The sequence below is a fragment of the Cyprinodon tularosa genome, unplaced genomic scaffold (assembly GCF_016077235.1).
Source record: "Cyprinodon tularosa strain WSP-4 unplaced genomic scaffold, ASM1607723v1 ctg10, whole genome shotgun sequence".
Lineage (NCBI taxonomy): Eukaryota > Metazoa > Chordata > Actinopteri > Cyprinodontiformes > Cyprinodontidae > Cyprinodon > Cyprinodon tularosa.
Genome location: NW_024037782.1, coordinates 3,568,816 through 3,588,191, shown reverse-complemented (window position 1 = coordinate 3,588,191; position 19,376 = coordinate 3,568,816). Strand labels below are relative to the sequence as shown.

Genomic DNA, 19,376 nt, shown 5'->3' with positions numbered 1-19,376 from the left:
ATTTACTTTGCAAATAAAATAACATTATTTTAGTCGGGGAATGGGAAATCTAGCTGTTGTCGAACCATCAGCTTGTAGACAGTTAAGACCCTTTGAACATTCTAACCATTACTGTTAACTTTATAACCTCAAATAGTTGTCAGAAAACATGGCAGGACACAGAAAATATTCTATAAGATGCTCATTTAGATGAGATCAAAAAACATTTTGTGTCCAAGTGTAAAAAGCATTGTTCTGGCAAATAAATAATAATTTATGTGACCTCGAACCGTGACACACATTAACACACTGATGACAGTGACACACTAGGGTTGCATCTCCTAAGCTGAAACAAAGACTGGTAAAAACAGTTATGGAAAATGGATGGACTTTAAAATAGGGCTATCCTGATATAAAACTAATGTAGGCTGCAAAATACCTGAGGTTGGAGAAGAGGCCTAATAATGATAACATTTATCATTTCACAACATAATTAAACTTTTAATTGCTGCTAAAATCCAAATGGAAAACAACAATGGGTTCCTATTTGGCTAAAAAAGTGATTTCTTTAACAAACCAAATTTTGTTACAAAACATAGTTTAATAGCAGAAGATTCATATCACTTGAACATGAATCAAATTTAGTGTTTTGCAGGCCATTTTAAAACCAGATAAAAATGACTTAATATGCTTTGGCATTCTCTGATGGCTTTGACAATTACAGTGGTTTGGCAGAAGTCAGTCAAGAGGGTGATAACCTGACTGAAATTTCTTAGTTCAGCTGGGCCCTATCATATGGTGTGTTTGTTTCAACTTTAAACTGCTTTCTGTATCCATCCCTGGAGTAACCAAGACTAACTCTGCAATTATTCATAATTCAGGAGATGTCTGCAGCAAACAATTCACACACAAGAACTGTTAACATGGGAGCTCTATTTACTTTATAGCTGTAACCGCATTTAATGAGCATTTTACTGAGTCAATAGACCACAGCACACTTTAAGATTTACAAAAAAGTTAAATATTTATTGGTCTCTCTTTTTTATGATTTTCGATACATTTGCAATGTAAGCTAAACATGGAGTAAGAAGGGATATTACGTGGATGAGATCCAATCACCATTTACCACATTTTCCCATCCCCAAAGAAACAAACAATGAACAAATAAGATAAATGGCTAATAAATTTGAAAACAAAATGAAATAAACATATTTTACATACTTGCAAAAAATATGTAATATATTTGCCTGCTCTTGTCACAAAGTTGACCAACAGCCAGCTTCATAAAACAGTCATTTTGTTTTGTTTTTTTTGTGAACCCCCATAGTGTTTTGTGCCTAGGTGCTGCACACATGGTTGCAGTATCTGACCTTCAAAGTTTTCCTTTTTTAAATAAACCACAAAATACAGGAATGGTTAATCAGACTAAAATGTACTTCATCTTCTTTTTTGCATTCTTCCTCAGTAGGACTTCATACAAAACTGTTTTTCTCTGTGTACTCTTTGTATGGCTCACTTGCCACTTCAACACCAGAATTTTGTGAAGTACTCTGGCACTGAAGTCTTTTCTTCTCATCCTTTATTAAAGTTGTTCCTCATTATTCGTATGCAAGATTAAGAGTAAATTTTTGCTGTTAACCACTGCATGAATAAATAAATAAATAAAGATGAATAAATATATGAACTCTTCTTTCTTTAAATATGTGTATATAGAGTGCACTTCCAAGAGTCCTGCCCAAGTAATAACAATCCTCTTAACTCTCAGTAGTGTCATAGCTTTAAATGAAGGTTTTTATGTTTGGGAGCAGAAAATTATTCCTTTACAAACAAAAAATGAGTAAACACCATGTTTTCCCACATGTCAACCTCAAATTGAAGATTAAAAAACAAAAGTATAGAAAAACACAGCAAAGCATGTTTTCTCAGAGCTCCAAGTCTACTTCTGAGGATCACCAATATGAGATAAAGAGGCTGCACTCTGACTTAAAGAACTACACAGGGTTAACTCTGATTAACTCAGGTGAGTGCAAGAGGGTCAGTTTCTGAAAAAACAAAAAAGGGAACAGGGAGTGTTTAACTGTCCTTCTGTAAATAAGAAACTGTGCTAGGATGCTTCCTCCTCGGTCTTTCCTGGAGCATAGTAGCCTGCAAGTTGCCTAAAACGTGGCCCCCAGTCGCTGAGGTAGGAGAAATCCAGTTCAGATGTTGTGGACAGTGTGTGGATTGAACTCAGTGAAAGTGCAGGTGAACTGGTGCCCTCAAAGGCATATGTCTGGAATGAGTCATATGGCGGCACAGACAGGTCGGCATCAGCCTGCTCCACCTTTTTTCGTATGTAGCCTTTGAAAAGAGAGAAGTCTGTTGCTGCTGCCATAGTGCCATCCACCGCCCCTCCCACTCTATTTGCCTGTATCCATTGTGGCAACGAGCAGATGTCTGGACCAGAGTCACAGTTTTTGGCCTCTGGGAAGTCATAAAGGTTCCTCAGAGCGCTCATGTCATATGCCTGAGTGTCCTGCTCGCCTCCGCCTTCGTCATTGTATTTGATGACGTTATCTCTCATGTCTTCCTCATCCTCTGCTATCCTTTGGCCTTTCCTGTGGCGTTTCAGAGTGAGGATCAGCAAGACTAAAACTGAAAAAGAGGAAGACAGCAAGAGAAGAAGATACCACTTAATTGAAGATTTAAAATGCCAATAAATAGACTTTTTTTAAATATTCAATGTAGATGGTTACATATAGAACACGTGAACATGGAAATATGAATCAGTGTTTACAAATCTTGAAACTTGGGATATTAATCTTCATTTTATTGAACAGAAGAACTCGAGGCTGAGAACCTGTGCAACAGAGAACATGACTTAAATGGGTTTGTCAAATTTGCCTTGTGGATGATAGCTTTGGAACTATTTAAAGTTTATTCCTACTTTTTATAATCAACTTTGATTAATTCTATTTATGTGATGAAGTTTTCCATTTCAAATAGTTTGGCATTGATTTTTTCCACAACTTTGATGCCTTCAAAAAGAATTGGGCTACAAAAAGCATAATGGTCGCCAATAGCACATCAATACTTATTTAAGTTTGATAAAATGTAGACGTTTTGGTTCTTAAACCTAAAAAAGCAAAAGGAAAAAACTATTTGAGACTTGAGTGTAAACAAAAAAAATTATGGATCATGATGATAAAGGGGGAATAACCGCAATTAAGTCTGATTGTATGGCTAAATATAATGTGAATGTGTCATGATCTCGGCGCTGATGGTTTGGTTTTTTCCTTTGCTCCTTGCTTTCCTGTCTAATTGGTTCTGCGGCTGATTATTGCCGATCATTTCCACCTGGTTCCTCTACTATTTAAGTTGTGTGTTTGCCTCCCATCAGCGCCGGGTTATTCTTGTGTTTTTGAGATACGTTCCCCAGCAATCTGTAGTCTGCCTGTTTCCCTGATAGTGACCAGTTTCTGCCCTGAGGATTTCGAGTTTTTTGCCTTGCCCCTGTCTGCTCTGTTTGTCCTGTCTGATCCTGGATTCTACCGGCTTCTGAACCTGGAACTGTCGTCTGACTTCGGCCTTGGATTTCCCCTCTGGACTCTGTTGCTGCTCGGCGTCTGCTGCGCGCTCTCTAGGAACTCTCGGGGCGTCTCCCGCCGCACCTGCGGTCAAACCTCAGCAAACGGACTGAACTTTGAATCAGGTCAGTGACTTTGCTCCAAATCGTGTTAAGCTCCATATCCAGTCACTGATCTGTATTCTCCCATTTCTGCAGAGAGCCGCCCCGCAGCAGACGAGCAGCCCCGCGCACCTGTTTTTGCTAAATAAACGCTTTGAACTTTCCCACTGCCTGTCTCGCCTCGAATTCTGGGTCCTACATTCTGAGATCATTACAGAATAACCCGGCCATAAACATGGACCCATCGGCAGACGGGCAGTGGCGAAATGACGTGGATCAGAGCATTTCCCGTCTAGAATCTGGCATGCAGGAGATCCTCAATTACCTGCGTAACCCGGCGGCTCCAGCTGCTCCGCCCGTGACAGCTGCCGCGCGCTCGTCTTCTACTGATAGTCCACCTTCTCTTGAACCGCGTCTGTCCCCTCCTGAAGTGTTTAAAGGGGATCCTGACCAATGCAGAGCTTTCCTGACTCAGTGCGAGATTCTTTTTGAGTTACAGCCCTCTGCATTTCCTTCTGATCGTGCCAAGGTGGCCTATGTAATATCTCTTTTAGCGGGAAAGGCCAAATTATGGGGAACGTCAGAGTGGCTGAATGATCCTGAACTCTGCAGCTCGTTTGATGATTTTTCTTTGGAACTAATCCGAGTTTTTTGTCCAGTTCTTCCAAGTAGGGAAGCCTCCCGGGGACTATTGACTCTCAGACAGGGAGATCGGTCTGTGATGGAGTACATCACTGACTTCCATCTGCTGTCTGCCGATTGTTCCTGGAATGAGGACGCCCTCATGGATGTGTTTTTTTTTGGCCTGCGGGAAAGCATCAAGGATGAGCTTTCGACCCGCGACTACCCCCGGACTCTGAAGCAGCTGGAGGACCTTGCCAACCGGATCGACCTTCGCCTCACTGAGCGTCGCAGGGAGAGGAGAGCACTGACGACGGCCTCCCCTCAACCTGTTCTTCACTCCGCACCCTTTGCTCCTGCATCAGCCCCTGGTCCGGCTCGGATGCCAGAGCCCGAACCGATGCAGCTGGGACGCACATGCCTCTCCAAGGAGGAGAGGGCACGTCGAATCAGCTGCCACCTCTGTCTGTACTGTGGCAGTGATGGACACTTCCTCAGTTCCTGTCCTTCCAGGGGAAAAACTAGGCTGGGACGCACCAGACTCGCTGCCTCCCCAGCTCTCCTGCTACCTAAGACTCGTTTGGTTTCTTTCAGAACCCCAGACCCTCCAGTAGCCTCGGCCCCGGCACCCCCGGAGCCTGGTCCGGATTATTTTTCTCCCCCTTCTTCTGAGTCTGGTTTGGTGGATTTTTATTATGGGGATAGAGAAGATCTTTATCCTTTCCGTTCACCTCCACCCACCAGATCCAGAGAGGGGGGCCCTGCCTTCACTGTCAGGCGCCTCCTCAGGTCTAGGAGGCTAGGCAGTGGGCTTCAGTATTTGGTTGACTGGGAGGGTTATGGACCTAGGGAAAGGTCCTGGATTCCGGCCCGGTTGATCCGGGATCAGGACCCCCACTACAGGGATCATCCTGATCAGCCTGTTGGGGCGTCTGGAATCCGCCCTTGAAGGGGGGGGTTCTGTCATGATCTCGGCGCTGATGGTTTGGTTTTTTCCTTTGCTCCTTGCTTTCCTGTCTAATTGGTTCTGCGGCTGATTATTGCCGATCATTTCCACCTGGTTCCTCTACTATTTAAGTTGTTTGTTTGCCTCCCATCAGCGCCGGGTTATTCTTGTGTTTTTGAGATACGTTCCCCAGCAATCTGTAGTCTGCCTGTTTCCCTGATAGTGACCAGTTTCTGCCCTGAGGATTTCGAGTTTTTTGCCTTGCCCCTGTCTGCTCTGTTTGTCCTGTCTGATCCTGGATTCTACCGGCTTCTGAACCTGGAACTGTCGTCTGACTTCGGCCTTGGATTTCCCCTCTGGACTCTGTTGCTGCTCGGCGTCTGCTGCGCGCTCTCTAGGAACTCTGGGGGCGTCTCCCGCCGCACCTGCGGTCAAACCTCAGCAAACGGACTGAACTTTGAATCAGGTCAGTGACTTTGCTCCAAATCGTGTTAAGCTCCATATCCAGTCACTGATCTGTATTCTCCCATTTCTGCAGAGAGCCGCCCCGCAGCAGACGAGCAGCCCCGCGCACCTGTTTTTGCTAAATAAACGCTTTGAACTTTCCCACTGCCTGTCTCGCCTCGAATTCTGGGTCCTACATTCTGAGATCATTACAGAATGGGCTTAGTTCATTTAGAAAAAACAGATATCTACAGATATCTACATCTGCAGTGCGTTGATGACGTATCTTCCTCTGTACAGATTTATTCTGTTTATTTTGATGTCTAGTAAATCTATATATCAAACAAAATCATATATCTGGTACTATATCACTACATACACTCACCGGCCACTTTATTAGGTACCCCATGCTAGTAACGGGTTGGACCCCCTTTTGCCTTCAAAACTGCCTCAATTCTTCGTGGCATAGATTCAACAAGGTGCTGGAAGCATTCCTCAGGGAGTTTGGTCCATATTGACATGATGGCATCACACAGTTGCCGCAGATTTGTTGGCTGCACATCCATGATGCGAATCTCCCGTTCCACCACATCCCAAAGATGCTCTATTGGATTGAGATCTGGTGACTGTGGAGGCCATTTGAGTACAGTGAACTCATTGTCATGTTCAAGAAACCAGTCTGAGATGATTCCAGCTTTATGATATGGCGCATTATCCGGCTGAAAGTAGCCATCAGAAGTTGGGTACATTGTGGTCATAAAGGGATGGACATGGTCAGCAACAATACTCAGGTAGGCTGTGGCGTTGCAACGATGCTCAATTGGTACCAAGGGGCCCAAAGAGTGCCAAGAAAATATTCCCCACACCATGACACCACCACCACCAGCCTGAACCATTGATACAAGGCAGGATGGATCCATGCTTTCATGTTGTAGACGCCAAATTCTGACCCTACCATCCGAATGTCGCAGCAGAAATCGAGACTCATCAGACCAGGCAACGTTTTTCCAATCTTCTATTGTCCAATTTCGATTAGCTTGTGCAAATTGTAGCCTCAGTTTCCTGTTCTTAGCTGAAAGGAGTGGCACCCGGTGTGGTCTTCTGCTGCTGTAGCCCATCTGCCTCAAAGTTCGACGTACTGTGCGTTCAGAGATGCTCTTCTGCCCACCTTGGTTGTAACGGGTGGTTATTTGAGTCACTGTTGCCCTTCTATCAGCTCGAACCAGTCTGGCCATTCTCCTCTGACCTCCGGCATCAACAAGGCATTTCAGCCCCCAGAACTGCCGCTCACTGGATGTTTTTTCTTTTTCGGACCATTCTCTGTAAACCCTAGAGATGGTTGTGCGTGAAAATCCCAGTAGATCAGCAGTTTCTGAAATACTCAGACCAGCCCTTCTGGCACCAACAATCATGCCACGTTCAAAGTCACTCAAATCACCTTTCTTCCCCATACTGATGCTCGGTTTGAACTGCAGGAGATTGTCTTGACCATGTCTACATGCCTAAATGCACTGAGTTGCCGCCATGTGATTGGCTGCTTAGAAATTAAGTGTTAACGAGCAGTTGGACAGGTGTACCTAATAAAGTGGCCGGTGAGTGTATATCACTACTTAGGTTATTATTATTATTATACACATTATTATTTCTATTGGCACCAGGAGATACGTTATATTTTCCTTGTATATTAACTAACACATTTTCTGTCTACAGGAATAAGTGCACTGACTGCAGTAATGTGACGATCTAAAGGAACTTTAAATATGTTTAGCTACTTTAGCAATAAATTCCATTTTCACAGAAACCAGAGACATATTTTAACTAGTGTTGCGCCGATGCCATTTTTTGGCCCCGATACCGATACCCGATACCTGGCTGTGCAGTATCGGCCGATACCGATACCTTAATAATGTAAAATAATTTCCATCATGGCTTTGTCAAGCTGCTGCTTACCTTTGGGAAGCAGGAAAAAATCTAATACAAAGTGAATCCAGTAGAACTTTTTATTGCCTACCAGGAGTGGGTGACAATAGTTGAATAAACTTATGGCTCTCAAAATGGTATCGGTGCCCTATTTGTTGGTACTTGCCGATACCGATACCACCATTTTAGGGCAGTATCGGGGCCCCGTCCAATACTGGTATAGGTATCAGTGCAACACTAATATTAACCACTCAAACTCCCAAGGCTGTCACTTTGACAGTTCTGAGATTTTAAAGGGGAAGAACTTTATTTACATTAATCATATGTTGGTCATGTTAACTGGCTTTTCCTTTTTCTATATTTCCTTTAGTTTAGACTTAGACTTATACAGATTTCATTTGTCATTTTGTATATAGAAGTGTAAACAAAAATAAATTTCATGCAGCCTTGAAAACAGCCATTTTCAAAATGTTCAAGTAGTTTTTTTAATAAAATAAAAGTGTAACAAATAAATATGGTTAATTTTAGCTCAATATCCCCCAGCAGTCATACTGACGGCTCTATTAGTTGCATTTTTAATTCTTCCTGCAGTGGATTGACGTATGGACCGTTGCCTGGCAACCAACGTTCAACTATTCTTCTGCTAGTACAGAAAAATGGCGTTCAGAAAAAAATCTAACAGCGAAACAGGCTTTAGAAATGCTTCAAAATATTGATGATAGCGATTCGGGCAGAGAGGGAGAGATGAGGACAAAGTCGGTAGGAGGCTCCTCGAAGACGGTCCCCCACCCACAGGAAAACGCAGACGTGTCAATGACCCATCAGACAATAGTGAAACTTTTGTTCAGGTTTTGAATAGCACTGCCCACACCTCCGCCAGTAAAATTGTAATTTCAAACTTTGAACCTGTGTAGTAAAATAGTCTTATTTATTTTACTGATTTATTTTGATTTATTAACTTCAGACCACAAATAATAATAGCAGACAATACAGCCTTTAAAATAATAAATACTAGACCTATTTTAAGGTTTACATATCCACAATATATCACACACTAGAACCATTTCAATTGATGACATCATCACTACTCATGCATTGCACTGGGAAAATTGTCACCTGTCAAATTGACAACCAGTGGGAGCTCTAGCAGTATCAGAATTCTGGGAGTTGTATTGTTAAGGTAAATCCAACTAAAATCTCCTAAAATGGGTTCCTAGTGTTACCTATCACAGACAGAACTTTTACGTTTGACTTCTCTTCAGCTAAAATGTCCATCTACCATTTGTACCTTATGATGGCCAAAGCAAAGCTTGAATGAGTAATTATTTAGCTCAGGTCATGCTGGGTTAATAAATACTTATTCATAACTTACAGTTATTCCATTTTAGGCAGTATTTGGGTTTTGCACTGAGCTTAGCCTGGGTTAATCCACTTTCACCTCCCATCTGCAAAAATGCACCACGGAACAAGCCTGTGCTTGGCACCAAAGCCGCTCTGGAAAGAGCTTTTTCCCCTTGTTGGAGCCCTGTTTGAAGCACTCAATGTAATTTTGTCGCATAATGAACGAGACAGGTCAATAACCCTGAACTAAACTGGAGTTTTGGCCATTAAAAGACGGACAAATTACCAATATTCTCTAATGAGATCTGGGGCTATTCAAAAAACATGAAGGGTTTCAGAAAATTTGGGTACAATTACAGCTTTTGTTTTTTTTTCTAACTTTCCCCATTTTCATACCACCCTCCAAAGCTCTGTTTAATCTTTCCATTTTTCTGGTATATACCACTGCTTGCTTCAGCACCATATTGTATCTCTGGATTTTATGTGGTGAGAAGGATCAGTCCATTTTGGTATTTGAAAACGGTGGAGTCGAAGTTGATGGTGCATTATCTCAGCATTATTTGTTATTGCTTTGTTAGTTATTATAATAATAATTATTATTATTTTATTTCAAACATGCATAAATATACTTGGGCGAATTTTAGATATCTGGGCCTTCTAAGGATATGTATCTTTAGACCAGTAGGGCCCGTCATTAATAGGGTCCTATGCTTCTAGGGGGCCCAAGCAGCTTCCTACTTTGCGTATATGGTAAGTCCATTCCTAAACTGATCATAGATCTAACTTATCTTCAAATAACCTTTATCATTACCATCAATTTTCAATTTTAAAAGATAGGTCAAAAAGCAGAAAATTTGTCTACACTTAGAGAGAAATGGTAGATGAATGGTGGTTAATCTGTTGCAAAGAGTGGGTCATTGGCTGTGACACTAGAAAACCACAAAGAGTGAAGAAAAGAGCGCCTTAAAAATGTATAAATAAGAGTTACCTGGATAATTTTAAAACTAAGTACTGTGAATCTTCATGAATAGATAATAACCATCCAAAACCACAAACCTATCAGAGATAAAAGGGAAAAAAGACTTTGAAATATACAGGCAGTCTATGCTTGGCCCATCAGGAGACCCATCTGTCCACTATAAAATTAAGAGATGGCAATTTCCTTACTGCAATACAAGGATAATGTTAGACCTTCATGAAGTTTTTTTCATGTAACTCACACAATAAACTAGATACACAACATTTTGTATGCATATCACAAAGCTTAGATTTATAGTTCAGTTAATTCTCCCCCAAACAAAGGAGAGATTATATATAAAATATGTTTTACACTGTCTAAATATGCTGTGTGTCCTAAATGTGAGACTAAAACTATTCCTACAGAACTACAAATCTCTTGGTAGAATTAAAAGCTCTTGTGCTCTTCGACTGATTTTATGTGTAATCTATGATTGAGAATGTTGTTCTCCATTCACATTGTGTTGCTGGAAATCATTTGGGGAGCAGCACTTGTTACAATTGTTTTATTCTTCTCTTCAATATATTGAGCAAATTGAGGCCAAAGAAAAACTCATTGTTTTGGGTTACTTGTGAAATTTACTTTTCATGCATCCGGCAAAAGTATTAGGACAAATGTTTGAGGTGTAGGAGTACATTGGAAAACATTGTTAAAGATCGTGTGATATTAGGTTAAAAAGACAGAAACTCTCCTAACTGTTTAGTATCACTTACTTTTAGGCATGAGGATGTCTGAGCTTTGCAACTTTGAAAGCCCATTTACTTTAGTAATTAACATACCTTTAAAAATGTCAATAGAACACCATGTACAGAATTTACTCTTGCTGGAAGCGTATGTACCTGTGTTTAGCTAACTTCTATACATACAAAGCTGATACCCATGTGTACAGATGTTGTGATAAGTGTTCCTGACAAGACAGTTAATTTCCCCTTGGGCTGCGCTGGTTGCCCTCACGCAGGAGTTCATCACAAGCAGATGGGAGGTAATTGGAATGGATGCAAGCAGATGCTGTGTTGCAATGAAATGGATTCATCACATCAGCCCTATATAAGACCTGATGGAGGGACTGTTTGTTTGTGCGGTAATTAGGCAGAAATTTGTTTTCATTTTTCTCATCATCCAGCAATTGATGCGATTGAGGTGGTCCAGCCTCTGGAGAAAGTGTTGGCCAGCTGATTAGTCATTGTGTCCTTAGTGGGAGACTGTGAATGATGTGTGTGAGAAAGGAAAGACAATACAAAAACAATAATAGACTGTAAAATAAATAGGTCGTATAGAAATAAAGGCTGTTTTGATGCAAGGTGAATTCTCAAGTAGTTTTTAGTTTTGTTTATGAGATGTATTAACTAAAGAAAACCAAAAAAAGGCTGTTGTTGATATTATAAGACTGTTGTCAGATGCTGTGATCATTTCTTTATCAATATCACCAAGTTGTTGTTGAAAACACTATTTGTCTTGTGATTCTGACCAAAAACCTTGAAATTTCACTGACATACAGAATCCAGGAGATGCAACTTGGTCAACAAAACAAGTTGTAAAATGTTTTGATGAGTGAAAAAGATGCAATGTGTTTTCAGCCATCAAGGAGATTAACAAATGGTATCCATACGGTCGGACTGCTGCAACGGGATTAAATATGAAGCCATTCCAGTATAAAAAAATGCATCTGTTTTTTTTGTTTGTTTTTTTTTTTTTTTTTCACCAAGGCCAACATAAAGACATTACCAGAGAAAGGTCTTGTTCTAAGTATTGGACTGACCTTGTGCTGATGATGGAACCATGTTTAAGACAACAGTTTTTTTGAGGCTTTTATATCTGCGATGAGTAAGTAATGCTTTGCATTCTGAGTTCATTTTGGTGAACTGTTTCATTAAAGGGAACAGAATTTTCACAACACTTATTAGAAAACCTCTTAAAAGAAAAATGGAACAATGTAAGTCATAGTTAAAGCAACATCATGTCACATCTTCCATCATTCACCGCCTGCACTGTATAAACTTCACAGGCAGAGAGACAAAACACTCTGTCAGTATTGTCGCCCTTGTTGTCAGTAAAGAGTAGAATGCAAAAGCCTGCAGTCAATGTGGGGAGGTTCAATGTAAGGCGACCTCATTAATTTTTCCAAATATTACAATATTGGCTATCTGGTAGTTTGGTAGTAGCTTGAGTGAGAATTGGTACCCAACAGTATGTTACTGTGTGCCTGTGTTTATATATATAAACACAGGCACACACACACATATATATATATATATATATATATATATATATATATAAATCTAGGATTGTCTGGTTTGACAATAAATTTGACAATATAAAGCCTCTTAGTGTAGAACGATGAGTGCTGAGGCAGCTCTTTGCCTGTTTGTCCTCTCTAACCCTCCTGCACTTTACTCTCATACATTCTATTTCTGCCTGTATACTATGGATCAAAGTAGCTTCATATCAATCATAAAACCAGGCAGAATTTGCACTCTCCCTATTTCCGCTTTAAACAAAAGCCTCCTCGTCATGAAAGGCAGATACAAACTGCATGACATGAACAAGTTGGAAAGATCAGAAGTGTGTTTTGATGTCATTAAATAAAATGGCATGCGGCTCTTTAGCGCCCCATTTGCCGCTCCCAGGAGCTTTTTCTAAAATTTATGAAGATTTATTTAATTATTTATTTTTTGTTTATTTATTATGGTGTGCATGATGTCAAACATTCATTATTTTTCCAATGCAGTAAAACATTTTTTATAATAGATACATTTAACACTAAAACTCTCAAGGCTGTCATTTTGACGGTTCTGAGATTTTAAAGGGAAAGAACTATATTTAAAATTAATCTTATGTTAACTGACATTTTCTCTTTCTATATTTCCTTCATTTTCACGTAGTTTTTTTATAAAATAAAAACGTACAAAATAAATATGGTTAATTTTACCTAGCAACCAACATTCTACCTAGAACTCTTTGGCTAATACTGAAAAATGGCTTTCAGAAGAAATCTAACAGCAAAACAGGCTTAAGAAGTCCTTCAAAATATTGATGATAGCGATTTGGGTGGAGGGGGATAGACCAATGAGGAGGACTGGGTAGGAAACGGCTCAGAAAAACAAATACACAGTCATGAACATCCATTCTCTGCTTCAAAAAAGCTGTACACAACATTTTATTTGAAAACTATCTTTGTAATTAAAGTATATTTTCTTGCATTATTCCTGGGTTCTTTATTGTTATTAGGCAAAGTGTAGCTTAATTTTGTTGCAAGAAGGCAGGAATTTTTTGTTTCAGCCTTAGTCTTTTTTTTGTTGTGGTATTGTAAGTTGTCCTCAATAATTCTTAAATAAGGGCATATCAGAGAGTAATATATTAAATGCAAACATTTAATATTTAGCATGTTCTTTGTTTGATGTAAAATTGCTAATGACTTTGAAGTTTTTCCTTTTAAATACTCAATATTTATTTATTATTTTAGAAAACTGAGAAAATAATGAACCTGGCCTGTAATTATCCATACTGTCTGCATGTTTCAATAGTGAAACTACTCTTGCAAGTTTTAAATCATTTAGAAAAATGCCTCTCTGAAAGGAAATATTACAAATGCTATTCAATCGATCACCTCCGTCATTAGCACCATATCAATATAATTAACATACTCAAAATACTTTTACAAATAAACATACATCTATTTATTCTATTTATTAATCTCTATGCTCTATTCATTGAAATGTAAAATACATGCACAAGTACATTCATCAGCTTACCTATGAGGATGAGCATGCAGACCAGAAGTGCTATAAGTGCCCCAGGGCTAAGAGCTGCACTGATTACATAGGCTGTTGCATTGCAGGTCTGGATAGCTCCCTCTGCATTTAAAAAGAAGGCAAAAAAACAAACAAAAAAAAACACCAAAATCATGTGCTTGAACAGATTTGACACAGCTTCCAATTCTGTTAAACCTACTAGCATTCATTTCCCCTAAGAAAAAAACATTATTTTCACCATGTCTCTTTTTACAGATTTATAAACTGTAAAAGGCAATTTGTCTGTAGATTTTATTGCCATGTATTGTTGTGCTTTCCATAAATAAGATCAGAAAAAAAATGTTTGCTAAGCAAAACAATGACAAGTTGACCTTTTCATAGCGCAACTACTGCCGCCAAGGGTGACAGTGATTTTAATATTAGTAACAGTGCTGCCACCGCAGTGGCTCTCACCTGTGTCGCAGCCACAAACATGGATGGTTAGGGTCCCCGTTGAGCTGAGGGAGGGAGGTCCACTGTCAACAACGAGAATGGGCAGGAAGTACACATTCTGTTCATGGCGGTTAAAGCTTGACTTCTGGGTCCGGATGCCAGCTGTGTTGTCTTGATGTTGGATGTAATTTAGTCAGGGTCAAGTTAGGGTCAGACAGATGAGATAAAGCAGAGAATTACATACAAGCCACTATACATTTGAAGAACAAAAAACTTTCATCCCATAGTCATCCCAGTGAGTCATTGATTTGCTTATGTTGACTTAAAACCTATGAATTCAGACTTAATATTGTTAAGCAAGTTGAAACAAACAGCTTCAGATGTGCAATAATGAATTTGATAAAGTAACACTGGGAAAGTTTTGACCAAAGTATCAACTCAATGCTTTGTACAGGGCTTCTCAAATTCGCCTTTGTATAGAAAGCAGGCTTGTTCCGCCACTGAATGACTTATGTGACCAAAAGACACGGTTTTCATCAGTCTGACCTTCCCGTGGACATGAGAATTCATCTTAAAAAGTTGTTGCTTTCTGATGTAGAATTTACATCAGATTAGATTTTTATAAGTAAATCCATGACATCAAGGGCTGAAAGAGGAGCTAGAAAAGAGGCTCTAAGGGTGTCCTTGTCTATGTCTTTGTTCTAGTTCATGCTTCATGGGTTTATAATTGGGATGTTTTTTGGGGGAAGAACCGTTTCATCCTGGGGTGGCTCTGGTTGGCTGGCTCGTCTATGATGTGATAGTCCTGTCCATTCATCAGTGGAATTGGGTATCATCAGGGATGGGATCTGAGCAGGAGGCCATGCTGGATTTGTCCATTTTCATTTGTTGCTATGCCCTCATCTGGTTGCACAGGTAGGCTGGTCTTTGCCATGGTAAAGGGGCCTACCTCTTAGTTCTGGGGGTTGGTCGCCCTTTCATCCAGAACTGGACATGAATGTATGGTGTGTGTGTGTGTGTTGGTTGGGGTGTTCAAAGAAGGTGCAAAGTGATTTGTGTATGCAATCAGCGGTCAGTTGTGAGCAAACAATTTTTTTAGTATGTATCTTCACCAATATACAGGTCATATTCTAATGAACAAACTGCATAACTTCATGTGTGGATGATATGAAAATGTCCACAAGCAATATATCTTTCTAAACTCAACTGCGGCCAAAGTTTTGGTGTCTTTTTTAGTATTTCCAAATGTCAGGTTTAAACTCACACATAAACATTTCTGCAGTCATTGTTACCACAGAGGAAGTATTGGTAAATACAAGATGATGGAGGCAGAATTGGTTCAGATGTAAACATATTCGAACCAGCAAGTATATTAGTAGTTGAATAATATTGATAAAGAAAAAATAAACATCTTTGTAGGTGGACATGGATTAATGAGGTGGGATGAAAGACAATATTTATATATTTAAAACAAAATGAAAAGATTCCGGTGGTGTGAAAGAATGCATCTCTTCTTACTTGCAACATCTATTTTTTTCTACCTTGATTAAACAAAAAACACCAACTTATTGCACATACTAAAAAATATTGTAAGTACATCTAAGCACATTGAAGATCAGGCACTGCGTGTATGGTTATGGGTGTCTGTATGTGTGGACATAAGGGTGAGAATGTGTGATTTTGACAGCATCCCTGTGATTGTGTGCCTGTTTCTTTCTCAGGTTGGGTTTTGGACTGCCCTTCTCATAAATCATGTCAGGTCTTCACTAAAAGTGGGACCCATTTCCAAACCCTACCAAATTGCCTGACAGTGGCTGGCACCTAAGCCTGCAAGTGTGTTGGTGATTATTATTGTGCAGCCCACTTGGGGGCCTACATTGTGGCTGAGTGGACTCTCCTCTGGGATGGGACTTGCAACCATCACTGTGTTGGTCCTCCTAGGGCTCCTGTGCTATGGGGGTTCTTTTGGAGGTCTGGGGCTATGACCTCAGTCTTCCTCAGCATTGTGGGGGAGCCGGTCTTTGATTCCTCACAATAACAATTTACCATTTATTTTTCCTTACATACACAAGCACACTGTGGGCCAGATGCTTAAAGATACAGAGCTACTGTATACAGATAAACCAAATAGTTAGCTTCAGCTGCCACTAAAAACATCTTGTCTTAAATACTGTGTAATTGTCAACGATATGTCATATATGTGTTGATCGTTTGTACCGGTAAAACTTTTTCTCCTTGTTCTGTTATTCTTTATCTCTGTCTCTGCAGGCGTACAACTTTCAGTATCTTAAGAAGGGGAGCTCTCTTGTGAGGATGTGCACGTCTCTTTTTCTTCTTCAATATTTTTATCAGTTTTACTACCTTTTACACAGGTAGAGATTGTTGTTGGCACCCCTCATTAAATGAAAGAAGAACCCATAATAGTCACATATATCTTAAATCTGAGAAAAATAATAAAAAATAAAACCTTAAAATGAACCAATATTAGTGAGAAATTGCATTTCAACCGTGCTTCAACCTAATGATGTATCACAGGTGCTTGATAAATACTTATTTACTAATTCAATGTGCAATTTTCTTTTATCACAAGGGCAGTAATTATTTCTCTCTTATAACATTTCAATGGGTTGGAGTGCACAGAATAAGGAATGTTCCAACTCTTTAGCCCTCCCTTTATACTCCATTGTCTTTAGCTAAGCAAAGGCTTCAGTCTATAAAGATTGACTGTCACAAAGGATGGTTGATTTTGTATCTACTTAACCTTTTTTGTTGATGTGGTTGTTGTGTGGATGCACTGTTCTCCTGAAAATACATGTGATTTTAAGGACAAATTCTATGGTATTTTAAAGAATTGGGTCACTTCATGGTCTCTAATAAGGTTCTCAGGTAATATGAAACAAAACAGGCAACCTTAACACTATACAGTAGCTTCTCTTCCTTTGTAAACGTTTGGCCTAAGGTGTATTATAAAATATTAATTGTTTATTTTTTTATGTTTGACTTATATTTTTTATGTAGAACTTGTAGACAAGATTATTTGACTGACCTGATCAAAAGGATGTGCTTCCAGTTAGTCATCAGTATTTAGTAAATGTTTGACAGTCACTACTTTTCTACTTTATTTACATATAAAACACTTTAAAACTGCAACACAGTGCTGCACATAAAAAAGGTGAACTTTTATGTTAGAATGTTAAAAACAATAGTAGAAATAAAAAAAAAGTAAGAAAAAAAAAAAACATCTTTGCTGTATTTACAGTCAAGGAAAAAAAATGTGTTTTAAAAGATTTTTAAAGTGGACCAATAGGACACTTGTCTGATTTAAAGAGAAAGATCATAGGATTGGAGTAGCAAGTGATATGAAGCTCTGTCTGAGCTTCATATCACTGAACTGCTGCATTTCTGGCTGCTAAGACCCTGCTCCCTTCTTTCATTATTTTGCTCTGGACTTATTTCTTTACCTAAATTGAAAAGTAGGACTGAAACTACTTCATACCAGGGACTTCCAAGGTTTATTATTATCACTATTTTTTTTTCGGAAGGATTTCAATATGCTTTTTTATTTATTTATTTTTTATTGAACTCCAACAAAGGACAAGTCCATGCCACCTAATCAACTCCAGCAGCCTCCCTTCACCAGAGAGGATCCTGAAAAACTTTACAAGCCCCAAACCTTAAGGCCGCGCACCCCAAAAAAATCCTGACTACACAACGGACGGTCGCAAACTTGCGCAGACCTCAAGTGGAAGTGCGCAGACAACAAGCAGCTGTGATTGTTCCTTGGTATGCCTTTCCGGCTGTCTGTGTGGTGCGCCATTTTCAAAAACCGAGGAACAACTACAATGGACTACAATGGACAACTACAAAGTTCTCGCGAGTTCTCGAAAAGGCTTTCCCTTGTACTTTGGTGGGAAACTGCTGTGCGTCCCTAGAAATTCCAGACCGACGGTGCAGAAGCATACCAGCAAAACTGGTTCACGACCAGACACAAGCGACATTTTATGTGCGCGGATGCAGAAGTCTAATCTGCCCTTTACAGAGACCTCCCCTCTTTTAACTCAGAAGAGGAAGGCTTCCTTGTCGAGTTCTATTAGAAAAGTGTGCCACCCCCCATAAACCCCCCTCACTCCAACCCCCCATTACCGCCCCCTCTCTGACTCTAGAGCCCAATCTAGATCAAACACAGCTCTGCCTTCTCCCAACTTTGCCCAGTTTTTGAATGACTTGATTTCCCTGGCAGCATGAAAAAAGTTTTTAAGACTGGAACCTAAATGAGCTTGACATCATCCTAATACAGCACCCAACATGGCTCATTCCCTGGTACATGACTATTAAGGGCTGCAAAGGCCCCCCACATCATCCTTATCATTCTCCTTTAGATCAGGACCTTTATATCACTCCTCTGTGATGCATTCTGGGACCCACTGATGACTTTTATTATAAGTCATAGAAATAACTTGGGCCCCTGATGGGAGATGAGCTAAAACGATAACCAACAGTAATAAATAATCAAGTTGAAAGCCAAAACTTGTCAGAAACAAGCAATCAGACACAAAGCTTATATCAGCACTAAGTCACATAAGTATTTTTTGTATTAAATTATCTAATTTCAGCCCCCAGATGTTAATGTTATGTTTTAAGAAATAACATGTTTACATAACTGTAACAAGGAACCTATATAAATGGTCTTTGTTGAACATCAGATCTCTGTGAGAAAATATTTTTCGCAATTAAAAAATAGTCTCCTTGGAGAAGTGCTCCACCAGTCAGAAGTGAATGGTGTTGAAAAGCTTCACACAAAGCTTAACACTCTTCACTTCTGACTGGTGGAGCACCTTTCTGATGAACCAGGATTCCAGGTTCATCAGATAATCCCTAGAGTATATATTAGGGGTGTAAATAATAATCGTTTTGTATCGATGCATCCAGGGCCGGTTCTAGCCCTTTGGTTGCCCTAGGCGAGATTGAGTTTTGACCTTTGAAACAATTCCCTTATATCTAGTTTATTTTTATTCCTGTCTAACTCTCTACGCAACATCTCTCTTTCCTGAGTATATTTATTACATTCTAAAAAAATATATTGGACAGTTTATCTGGAGCCGAGGTATTGCATTGAACTCATTACACTGATATTGTGCAGTATTTTTGCAGTATTTTTTGATGCAACTTTTCTACTTCTGTTATTTGCTGTTGTTTCTAAAGAAAATGCATAATGATATTACAGCTTTCATTGATTTATTTCAAACTTGAAACTTT

At 39.6% G+C, this 19,376-nt stretch overlaps 1 protein-coding gene across 3 annotated transcripts in view; it reads right to left on the bottom strand.

The window, feature by feature from the left end:
• Positions 1–977: 977 nt before the first annotated feature.
• The window catches only part of LOC119796177 (cadherin-22), a 226,656-nt gene continuing 208,257 nt past the window's right edge, over positions 978–19,376 (bottom strand). For all 3 annotated transcript variants that reach the window (XM_038304725.1, XM_038304645.1, XM_038304799.1), the window contains 3 exons: positions 14,142–14,291; positions 13,689–13,790; positions 978–2,613 (listed from right to left, as the gene is read on the bottom strand). In XM_038304725.1, the coding sequence (XP_038160653.1) occupies positions 2,084–2,613; positions 13,689–13,790; positions 14,142–14,291 (782 nt within the window). In that variant the 3' untranslated portion in view covers positions 978–2,083. The remainder of the gene's footprint in view (positions 2,614–13,688; positions 13,791–14,141; positions 14,292–19,376) is intronic.